This window comes from Typopeltis vanoorti, chromosome 21 (genome assembly GCF_054136105.1).
Source record: "Typopeltis vanoorti isolate ZY-2024b chromosome 21, IOZ_Tvanoo_1.0, whole genome shotgun sequence".
Taxonomy (NCBI): domain Eukaryota; kingdom Metazoa; phylum Arthropoda; class Arachnida; order Uropygi; family Thelyphonidae; genus Typopeltis; species Typopeltis vanoorti.
This window is the reverse complement of record NC_143569.1, coordinates 24,604,066-24,616,566: the sequence shown is the minus strand read 5'-3', so window position 1 is coordinate 24,616,566 and position 12,501 is coordinate 24,604,066. Positions and strand designations below refer to the sequence as shown.

The window sequence follows — 12,501 nt, the reverse complement described above, 5'->3', positions numbered from 1 at the left end:
TTCGACCTTTATTGAGGTCTCATCAGTGAGTAGCCAGACCTAGTTAATATCAAGTTTGTAGCGAACAGAACTTGTACCCGTACTACGAGTATTGCCGTGAGGTGCTCTAATAAATTATTAGATATGTGAAGAGCCAAAGGCTTCAATTCGGCGACATATAACTTGTTTAAGCTAAGGGATCCAGGTATTTGCTTACGCTTGGAATCGCCGAACTTTATATACAGTTTTTACTATATTCGGCATGAAACTCTTTGAGTTTCTTATTCGGCTAAGAAACTATATGGGATGTAATATCCCTTAGCTTAAACAAGTTATATGTCGCCGAATTGAAGCCTTTGGCTCTTCACATATCTAACATCATTATTAATTTCTGATCTGATCCTGACAGCCTCTATTTGGCCTGAATCCAGCTTGTTCTTCACCAAGCTTTTCTTCCACAATTCTTCTCAACCGTTTCTCAAGTATACATGCATAGATCTTGCCTGGAACACTCAGTAGGGAAATACCTCTGTAATTCTCACATGCAGTTTGATTTCCCTTTTTATATATGGGTACTATGAGAGCTCTACTCCAATCATCGGGAATTCGTCCCTCTGTCCAGGCCTTCTGAACTATGCAGTGCAGCCACTGTAAGACTCTTATCCCACCATACTTCAGCATTTCTGGTCGAATATCATCTACTCCAGCTGCCTTTCCACATTTCAAGCCTTTGATGGCTTTTTCTACTTCAAGTATGGATATGTATTCCTGCCTGCATGCCTGGTCAGTGTTTTTTACCACTATGCTGTCATCACTGCTTGTTTCATTTAGAAGTTTTTCAAAGTAATTACTCCATACTTCGAGGATATCATTTTCTCCCATTTTCATTTCACTTTTATCATCTCTAACTCCATTTACAGCACTCATTCCTCCATTCCTAAGCTTCTTCAACAACCTCCAGAATATCTTACAGCCTTCTTGATATTTATTTTCTATGTTCTTGCCAAAGTCCTCCCATTACTTTTGTTTAGCTAGTTTTACACAGTGTTTAGCATTTTTGCATTTGTCGATATATTCTCCAAGAGCACAAGCTGACTTATTTGACAGGAACTTTTGATATGCTTTTTTCTTTTCCTTCACTGCCTCTTTAACTTCCTGTGTCCACCAGGGAGTTCTGATTTTTTTATCCTTACAGACAACTTCACCACATGCCTCTCTGGCAGAATCAATCCATGTTTTCTTCAGAGTTTGCCACTGAATCGCCAAGGTTTGATTCCTGTTCTCAAACTCTTTCATTTTTTCTTCAATAATCTTTGTGTATTTTAGTCTACAGTTCACATCTGAGAGCTGCTCAACTTTTATTCGCTTTAAAACTTTCTTACATGTTATTCTTTTCAATATGAAATTCAATTTTATCTTGCTCGAGACTAGATAGTGATCACTTCCAATTTCAAATCCTCTGTACACTCTGCTGTCCTGCACCAGGGAGAAAACATCACTATCAACAATAACATAGTCAATGAGACTTTTCTTATTCCTTGCTTCTTCTCTCCATGTGAATTTGTGCACATCCATGTCCTGAGCAGAAATCCAACAGATATTTGCCATTATTATTAGCTTTGCTCTTTTCTCCAAATTTTCCCAAAATATTTTTGTATGTCTCACAATCATTTCCTACTCTGCTATTTAGATCCACAACAAGGACCAACTCTTCATTTTTCATTGTGTCAGTTGCTTTTTCTAAAGCTTCAAAAAATTCCTCCACTTCTACCTTAGGAGAACCTTCTGTCGGACCATAGGCACAAATAAGTCTCATTGTCCAGTTCCCAATTCTCATGTTGTTTATTATTTTAATGGTATAATAGAACACAGAAACTAAGTAAATAATTAATTTATTAACTTGATGCTGATATTTCGTTGGTATTATAACCAGCATCTTCAGAGCACAAAAACACTGTTTGTCACAATACGCGAGACTAAAACAACAATATTGTTTTAGTCTCGCGTATTGTGACAAACATATATATATAATAAATAATTATAATAATTATAATATATAATAAACAACATGTTCGACGAACACATAAGTCTGTCCACACGTTTAAGGATTCCCAATTCTCATATTTGCCCACCTTACTCTATTCGAGACTGACTGCCATTCAAGAAGATTAGCCTCATATTTTGTGTTGAATACTATGGCTACTCCTTTTCCTAGTTTGTCATTGCCTGAATATAACATTTTGTATTTATTGCTCAGAAAGATCTCACTAGTTTTGGTCTCTTTTGTTTCAGACATGCCTATTATGTCAATCTGGTACTTATCTAATTCCTCAGCTAGCTCTATTTCTTTGCCATTCAGGCTTGTTATATTGGTAGTATCGATCTTTAACTCTGGTGATGTTGAGTTGGGGTTTCTTTTCAGATTTGTTCCAGTAGCTGACTTTTCGCTGTTCGCCCTGGTTCCCTGGCGAAAACAACGGGGGCCTTGTTTAACCGGGCGACGCCCCAGCCGGCATGAAATTTTATATTGTTGTATCATCATTTTTTTATTTTGGTTTAACCAATAAGAATACAATTTGGTCGGCTAAATATCCCAAATTGCCAGCCCATCCTCGTTCGTTCAGTATCCAAGTAGATACCCAACAGGGTGTATCACGTGAGGATTGGACATTAGGTCAGAAGCCCTGGTTGGTTCTCCGCATTCCTTTAAAGGCTATGTGGAGGTCTCCTCTCAGTTATACAGCTTTGACCCTTAAGCACCCCTAATCTGTTCTATCCCAACTTTAAATATTAATAAGTTTTACTAACAAGGAAGATTTTGTTTGGCCTGCCCTAATTCTGCTTTCTAGTTCATCCAATAGATCAGGGGTTCCCAACCCTATGCTCGTGGGCACCATGGCACCTGTCGACCAATTTGTGTGTGCCAGCCACTGTTCAACCGTGCGCTATATAGTTTGAAATAATCACGCAACAATTCATGGCACGCTATATGACGCATGCGTTAATGACACATGACAAGTATTAAACGCATACAATGTAAAGTAGACGCGCATTTGAAGTTGTTCATTGCAGTTTAAAACTGGAATATCATTATATTCTTCTAATTATGAAGTACTAGCCAATGAAATGCAATGCCAAAGATCACACTAACTTACATATATATATTTAAAATTTTATATAATGTAAACTTTTAAGTAATAAAACATTTGATTATAATGTAAACTTTGTATGTATTCATTTAACAAACGAATTCAAAAAATTTGCTTGAAAAAGTAGAAGGTGCCCGTCGCCCTACTGGTATTTTAGAATGTGCTCAAGGAAACAAAAGATGTTCTGTTGGTTTGAGGTTAGCTAACTGGTGTTATTCTCTTCCAACCATTTTGACACTACTAATCATCACCGGGATAGCACAATTAGGTTAAAAGCATTCTCCTGATATCCTAAATGCCTAACTGTCCATCAAACCAGAAGAGTAAACAGTAAAATACTTCATTCCACAGGATCAATTCTCACTGTTACACAGTCTAAATTTTATGTGCTAAATATTGACTGGCACACAAAACCTAGACATTGGCATTTGACCTATATCAATCAATGATACTTATTTGTTACCATTAACAACAGCTTGTGAGTTGCATATATTCAATGTAAATTCATAAGGGGAAGACCTCTAAACTTCCCCTTATTATCATAAGGGGAAGTTTAGAGGTCTTTATTATAATGGACATCCATGTAAAATGGTGTCTACCATATCCCCTTATGTTCTGTACACATTTCCATTACTTTAACACATTGTGTGATCTATAAGACATCTCACGACTTGTTCATGCCACCAAAGTGGTGTTCGGTTATTTCACCAGCACATGTGCTCTAACACGTGTTCGTTATCCACTTTATCCAGCATGGTAACTGCTCCTGCCCACCTCAGCATCTTTATCTCAATAACATGTAGCTTCTGTTGTTGTTTTTTTTAAGAGGCTAACATTCTACACCGTATATAACGGCAGGTTGTACTGCTGTTTTACATCTTTCCCTTTACTCGCACTGACATCCTTCTGTTACATAATACTCCAGACGGCACTCCCCATTCATCCAGCCAGTAATCATGTGGTGTTCCATGTCTGCATCGATGGTGCCACTCTTTGTGAGAACTGAGCCCAAGTACTTAAAGCCATCAACCTTCTTGAGTGGGGTATCTTGAAGGTTGTTGTTGTCATGTGGGATAGAGATTTTGCTGCTGGTCAAGTTTATGGCATTGGATTTTAAAGATCTTTTCTCTACGAGCCATCGCCAGGTTCGGCATTAGATGCATGCTCTGCTACCAGCAGCCTGTGTTGCATGGTCAGTGGTTCTTCTTGAAGTCTTTGGAGTCTTGAGGGACAGGTGGTCTGCCATAATATAATCAATTTGAGTGCTTATATTGTTATATGTAATAAGGTATTCTGTAGGTTTTGTGAAGAAAGTATTAATAATTTCTAAATCATACACTGATGCAAAGCACAGTATATCTTCACCCTGTGGGTTTATAGACTTATAACATTGGTTGCCATGAACTCTTTTGTAGGTTTCACTTGTCCTTCCTACATGGCCAATGAAATCACCACCCTATATATTTTATCTCATTTGCTGGTGTGGACTGCAAGCAGTCATCAAGATCATTCCAGAACAGTTGCTTTTCTAGGTCACTGCAAACAGAGATAACATTTCTTGTCAAGTACTAATTTAACAGTGATTATGCGATCACTTATTCAATTAACTTCTATAATATGCTCTTGAAGTTGACTGTTGATCACCACACCAACTCTATTATGATTTGCTACCTTGCTGTGGTAAATGAGTTTGTATCAATTTCCAATATTTCTTGATTTAGACCCCTTCCATTTTATCTCTTGAATATAATAGATGATGATGCATCTTCAATTTAAAACTTCATCTAATTCAGCACTGTATCTGGTCATTGTGGCCGCATTCCAAGTTGCCTTGGTGTCAAGTGGCAATTGGCTATAGAACTAAGCAATTAACTAAAACTCTTAGTTAAGAAAAGTATAATGACCCCCCCCCCCCCCCAAGTGATGGAGATGCAAGAAATACTAGGGCATACCCCCAAAGTGATGGAGTGATCAATTGGGTCTGCCAAAAGATAATAACCCAACTCATTGGGGCTTAGGAATGCTGCCAGTGACTTGGGGGTTCTTCTGAAATCATCCTCTATTGCATCATCCTGCCTAATGCCATTGTCTTCTGCTGACCCTACATATGAATATGTCCTAGCAGCTTGGGAGAGGATGAAATGAAAATAAGTGAAATAGAAAAGGTTCACCTCTAGCCCTTGAATACTCTAACAGCATTGGGAGGAAGGAGCAAGAAGAACAGAAGAGAAAACAAGAGAGAAAGAAGAGTAGGGACCAGTTTATAGGTAATGTAACAGGTGTATATTACCCAAAGTAAGGCATGGTCCAGCATCAGGTACTTTGGATTTGCGACTCCTGTACTTGCTATACCACTATAAATATATTCCAAATAATTACACCCCCCCCTTCTCTGAATGCTGTTTTCTGTATACTCATTTTTTTGCCTATAAGAGAATGAAGTGACTTTATTAGTGGATGCAAGTAATTAGTCAATGCATACTTGCATCCACCATATTCTTGATCAGAGGTGTTCCATGACCTCTTGGTAGGATAGTATATGTAATACTTTGTATATTTAATGAAGTATACTTGAAGAGTCAGTACTCACAATATGCTGAAAATGTGTAAATGAAGAAAATTACTTTTTTTACCTCAGGAATCTCTTTAGAACCTAGAGCCCTTGGTCCATCACGATCCAAAAATCGCTTATAAGCTAAAAAATTTTGCTTTTTTTTCTCAGCAGGTGACAATTCATGGCTTTCCTAAAAATATTGAAGGAAAATTATGACACAGCACTTTTAACTTGTATCTACAGAAAAAGTAATCACTTATTATTAATTAACAGTTACTGAATCATTTTTTTCATAGCATTTTTTAATACTTTTATTTATGATCCATTAAAACAAACTAAAATTTTAAAAATTCATACGATATTACTATGAGATCAATTCTAGTGAGATAATTAAAAAAATTAAATTTTCTGGTTTGAATAATGGCAAGACAAGTGAATGGCATGAGGCTAGCGTATCCATCTGTTTACTGTATGTGTTATCCTGCTGATTTTTTCTAACTTTTGAAAGAAAGATGGGGGATGTTGATATTGGCAATTTCTCTGAGATAGCCAATTTTACAAAAACAGTAGTTGGTAAATTTTAAGATATAAGATATGAAGTAGATATTTTAAATATCTCATACTTCAACAACTAATAATTTCATCAAAATCAAAAATTATGCAGCTTTAGCCCCCCCCCCCCAGATGATTTCACTTGGAATATCTCTGATGTAATATTCATGATGATTACATACACACACAAAACAAGCAATAGTGTTTGAATATCCATCAAAATTACTTTTAAAAACTGAAGTTGTACATTCACTATTGCAATTCATGACTTTTCACTTTATCCTGCATAATTTTTTTCTGTTTTGAATAAATACGGTTTACACATGACAGTTCTTTGAAGGAATATTTAAACCACTTTTGAAAAAATCAAAAATTATCCAATGAACTACTTCGATATGATATCTAATGTGCAATGCATATTTAATTTTTTTTCAAATTTTCCAATTTAATGGAAAAAAAAAAAAAATGACATATACCTCCACAGAATTCTCAGACTTTATCCTGCTGGAGATTCTGAGGACACTGATTGCCATTCTATGCTACGTGATCCACCACCAGCACTACATCATCTACCATCAACTATGAAGTATCCAACAAACAGGTGAATTGGCCTATCTTGCTGGATGACAAACCAGTCTCCAGGAGGGAAAAAATCCTGCTACTACTTCCATCTCAAGTTAACTAGCTCATCATCAAAAAAAAAAAAACCTAAGATTCCCAGAGATCATTTGATGAGAATCAAATCCAGGTCTTTTCGATTAAAAGAGTGCATGACTTTTGTTTCTGAAACTGCACAATAGATAATTTTTTAAATGAAATTTTGAAATAAAAAATATACTGCTATAAAGAGTTTATTCATCAGCTTTATTTTTTGTAAACTGGGAAAAAAAATGAAAGAAAGAAATTATGTCTAAGGATAACTGATTGTGAGTGGTTGGTGTGATTTAGCATTCTTGTAAAATTGATGATTTTATCTGTTTTATTGTGTTTTTTTTTTCCCTTAAAAAATTAGTGTTTTATAGTACATTAGAGTAGATTTTCATGTTTTTAGAGTATTTAATGTCTTTATAAGATATTTTTATTGTCATATTGTAATATTAAATAGCCAGAAACACAGAAGAAATGGGCTGCTAACAAGAGCAGTGAAGTAGTGAACAAGGTTTTCTTAACTAAAGGTGATACTGAAGAAGCTATTGAAAATAATGTAACATCTAAAATTGCTAGGTTACAGCAGATTATTAGATGACAAGGGAATTACAGAAACTTGAGCAGCATTTAGAGGAACACAGGAAGAATAAAAAAATTCAGCACCAAATGCTAAACAACAAAGCATGGAATCAGGCAAGTTAGTGCATAATAACAAATATCAGTAAGTATAGTTGGTTGATTGTAAAAAGAAGGATGTTATTTGGCATGGTGACTCTATCATCAATGAGCCAGTTATAGCATCAAGTTTTCTGTATCACACAAAAATATCACACAAACGATTGAAATATAGAAAAGAAAAGCAAAAGCGGTTGTAACTCTGGCAGGTACCAAAACCTTAACTAGCAATATATTCAGTATAAGAGAAGATATGAAAATGTTGTTGGAAGAAGGAAGAGTGAGGAATGAGAAAGTAAAAATTGTTAGTATATTACCTAGATATGATGCAAATGAATTATGAAGGACTATGATTGCAAATGATTAGATGCATAGGCTGTGTAAAAGGAATGGATGTATGGAGTGAGTTTGAGGGAAGATTGGATTTGTATAAGAGGGATGGCCTATGCTTCAATGCGTTCGGAAATGATTATGAAGAGAGAATATGATTCTGTGTTCATCCCATTTGGATCCATCAAGCATGTGTAAAGATGTCTGCATAAGTAAGCAACTAGATAAGAAAAGAGATCTGCAAGTTGTCGAACTATGTAACGCAAACCACAAAAAAAAAGACTATACAAAAGAGCATGAAGGTAATTTATTATATCTGTATACAAATGCTAGGAGTATAAGAAACAAAGGGGTAGAGTTTGTTGTCTTGGTATAATGGAACCTCATGTTGTAGGCATTAGTGAGACCTAGCTGTCAGAAGCAAACATACTAACTGGTATTGAGTGCATAGGATATTGTATTTTTAGAAAGGCTAGGAGAGAAGGGGGGGGTGCATCTGATATGAGATGAATATGAATCCAGTTAGAGTTGAGACCTATAACTGTAATAATAATACGAAATTTTCATGTGGCAGTGAGTTTGAAGCCATCTGGTGTGAGGTGATCTAACAGGATCAAATACATAGTGGGGTGTTGTTATAGACCCGGTGGGTTGGTTGCTAGTGATGAAGAAATGCATCACTAAATAAAGATGATGGGAGCAGAAAGAGTAATCATAATGGGGATTTAATTATCCAAGCATTTATTAGGCAGCATTAAAATCTCATGAGAAGAATGAAATTGAATTTACTGAGTTGTTGTGAGACAGCCTCCTCGAGCAACATGTGACAGAAGGAAATCAGTTAAAGATACAACCATCTGCTTCTGGTTGGTGACAGTGACCATGCAGTACTCAGTTGGGAAGAAGCTAAGTTTATGAATGCTCCAATTAGAAAAATTTACATTCTGAACTACAAAGCATGAAATAATAACAACTATGGTGCAGAAACTGCTGGATTCTGTACCATGGTATCAGTTGTCGGATAGGAAGGATATCGACAATGCATGGGAAGTGCTAAAAAAGTAATTACCGTATTTGCCGGCATATAAGATGCACCCCCTTTTTTGTATACATTTTTAGGAAAAAAAACTTTATCACTGAATATTATAATGAATTTACAGTATTTCAAATATAAAGTAATAAGTAGATCTACTTTCAACAAATTCCTAATCTAACTAGGAAAGAGTACCCACCTTTTAATCTTCTACGTCAAAACCCAGAAATTCATCTCCAGAGCTAAATGAAGAGACACTTGAAGCATCTTTTAAATCAGAATCTGAGTCCTCATACAACAAATTGTCCTCTGTACCATCCAGTGCATTACTAATGCCACACTTCTTAAATTATTTAACTACTGTCTCAGTTTTTACAGCATCCCACGAAGCTTTGACCCACTCACAAACTTGCGAAATGCTAGGCCTCTTCCTTCTTCCTGATGGCGTAACCTCAAAATCTGAAGACTGCATCAGCTGTTCTACTTCTTCATAAATCTCTTCAATGGTTTATTAATGCAGACATCTAAAGGCTGAAGCTGACTAGTTAGATCTCATGGAATTACAGATAAGACTTTTCAATTCCTTGAGTTTAATTTTAACATCTTTTTTCTGTTCTGTGAGAACAAAACTGATCCCATACTAGCAGGGCAGGCTTTTTCAACAGTCCACCAGGGCGACTAGACCAAATTTTATTTATACATAACTTTATTCCTCCTCCATCCAGACTGGAACTGGAATGCTCTCACACATTGCAAGGGAAAAAAAAAAAAAAAAAAAAAAAAAAAAAAAAAAAAAAAAAACGCTTAACTCGGAACAGAGAAAATTTCCAGAAATGAAAGTAATAAAAAACGGAGTATCGGCATATAAGATGCACCCTGTTTTTCAGACCTATTTTCAAAGAATAAAAGTGCATCTTATATGCCGGCAAATGATGGGATATCAAAATGTGTCCTTAGAGTTAAAAGAAGTTATTTAACTAGAGTAGGAGTGAAATGGATGATGTCAGTTATGAAAATTATAAGGAAGAGGCCAGAAGAGTCACAACTGTTGTATGGAAAGCTAAGTCTGAATATGAAAAGAAACTGCCTCTGCAAGTTAAAGACAATCCAAAAGAATTCTATCGTTATGCTGCAAGTAAAAGAAAGAATAAATTTGAAAGAATAACTCTACTGAATGCAGATGCGGGTGACTGTTCAAATAATGAATAGCTGTTTTGCTAAAAGCTATCAACCTGGTATATATGTAAAACTGAATTCATCACTCTTCGTTGTATGAAGAGGAAATACTGGTGGGATTATGCTAGAACAAACTGCTCAGAGCAGTTGCATAAACTGAATAAGAATTCTGCAACTGATGTGGGGGGGGGGGGGTGGGGGGGGGGGGGGGTGGGGGGGGGGGGGGGTGGGGGGGGGGGGGGGTGGGGGGGGGGGGGGGTGGGGGGGGGGGGGGGTGGGGGGGGGGGGGGGTGGGGGGGGGGGGGGGTGGGGGGGGGGGGGGGTGGGGGGGGGGGGGGGTGGGGGGGGGGGGGGGTGGGGGGGGGGGGGGGTGGGGGGGGGGGGGGGTGGGGGGGGGGGGGGGTGGGGGGGGGGGGGGGTGGGGGGGGGGGGGGGTGGGGGGGGGGGGGGGTGGGGGGGGGGGGGGGTGGGGGGGGGGGGGGGTGGGGGGGGGGGGGGGTGGGGGGGGGGGGGGGTGGGGGGGGGGGGGGGTGGGGGGGGGGGGGGGTGGGGGGGGGGGGGGGTGGGGGGGGGGGGGGGTGGGGGGGGGGGGGGGTGGGGGGGGGGGGGGGTGGGGGGGGGGGGGGGTGGGGGGGGGGGGGGGTGGGGGGGGGGGGGGGTGGGGGGGGGGGGGGGTGGGGGAACTTCTGTCAGGAGTAAAGGTACCTGTCTCCCTAAACCTCTTTAAAATCACATTAACAGTACCCAAATCAACACTTGGAGAGACTGCATTAAGATATTGTCTAAGATACAAAGAATATATTTAACAGCTTTTCAAGGTGAAAACAAATCAGACTGTCACATATGATTACTTTTTTGCTCCCAGAAATAAATACTTAAGGAATAAATCAGTTCTGAACAGACTGTATAAGGAAATTAAATACTTAAAAAATAAATTTTTACCTCCAAGTTTGCATGGCAAGTATTTCTGGCAGCAGATGAATTACAATGCTCTTCCATTTTTGAACTGGCTGCAAAAAAAAAAAAAAAAAAAAAAAAAAAAAAGTTTTATTTAAATAAAAGTAATGACCAATGCTTAGATTTAATTGTAAAATCAATATTTATGAAGACATGTAAATTAATCACAGAATTTGTTCATCAAAAGCAACTAAAAAAGAGAAAAATGATTCACACCGTCACTATGGACTGCATTCCAAAGGTGCTGTAATGAATGATACAGAGAAAAAGAAACTGCCCTTTCTATGACATATTTCTCTGGAAGACAGACAGCAAAAGTTCAGTAAGGAGGCATCTATGACAGATGAGATCAAATGATCTGGAAATGTTCAGGGTAACCATATGAGATTTGTTCAAATATTTCCATGTCTAGTGTCCAAAGGTGGGACAAGTTGGCTAATAGGAAATTTTCTGCAGAGTAAGAGTAGTGGATATTGGTAAGAATGAGATGAAAAGAAGGATGGCTAACTTTTATTTCCTTTTGATATGGTCTGAATATAGCTTGTTTCCATGTTGTTGAGTGGATGCAAGATAAATATGTGAGCTTGAACAGGCAATACAAGTTGAATGTCAATTCAGACACATAAAATTTGGATATGGTTGGAGGGAGAAATCTAATCATGTGTGTGTGTGTGTGTGCAAGAGAGGAGGGGGGGGGGGAAGAAGCATGGAAAAGTCACACCCAATAGTCATAGTAAGGCATTAGAAGCCTCAGCTACTATTGGAACAGAAAGTTTTCTGCATTTGGTCTTTCAAGTTTGATCTGGATCTCTTCACCAAATATCGTGGGCTACAGTATAGGCCGAATGCAAAGCTGGTTTCTGATTTGAACTATTTGAGATATGACTTTTTATCTTGACCTGCTTTTGCACACTTGTAGAGCCATATATTAATATAAATTCTATTAATATATGTCCTATACACTGGGTCCTTCCTAAGGAGTCACGTGGTACCTCTAAAACACAAAGGAACTGCCTCAGGGTCGAGCCAAAACCAGCGTGGCAAAGTCTTTGAAATCCCACTTCACTTAAAGCATTAGGAATATTTATATTTTTTTTTGCTGTGCCACCTAAGCTATTAGATTGAGTTAAACATGTCTTAATCAAGAAGTGATCTCAAAGGTGTACTGTAATGACTACTGATTTGCAATCGTGACCTATAACATAATCTATTTTCTCCCGCTTAGATTCGTATCCTTTTGCAAGTGGTGCATCGGATTCTAATACTCAGACACTCGGATTAAAAATAGCAAATGTTTATTTGACACACTGATACAATTTACAATACAAAGAAACTCAATCCAAAACTTCAATGTTAATCAGAGATAAATTATAGGTATCCTTATTAAGTAAGGACATCAAGAAGCAACATCAATATGTTATTTCAAAAACTGACAAAACTTGACTGCA

At 37.9% G+C, this 12,501-nt stretch overlaps 1 protein-coding gene across 2 annotated transcripts in view; it reads right to left on the bottom strand.

Moving 5' to 3' along the window:
* The window catches only part of Gnf1 (germ line transcription factor 1), a 406,700-nt gene that overhangs the window by 250,542 nt on the left and 143,657 nt on the right, over positions 1–12,501 (bottom strand). For both annotated transcript variants that reach the window (XM_090411514.1, XM_090411513.1), the window contains 2 exons: positions 11,039–11,106; positions 5,762–5,872 (listed from right to left, as the gene is read on the bottom strand). In XM_090411514.1, the coding sequence (XP_090267640.1) occupies positions 5,762–5,872; positions 11,039–11,106 (179 nt within the window). The remainder of the gene's footprint in view (positions 1–5,761; positions 5,873–11,038; positions 11,107–12,501) is intronic.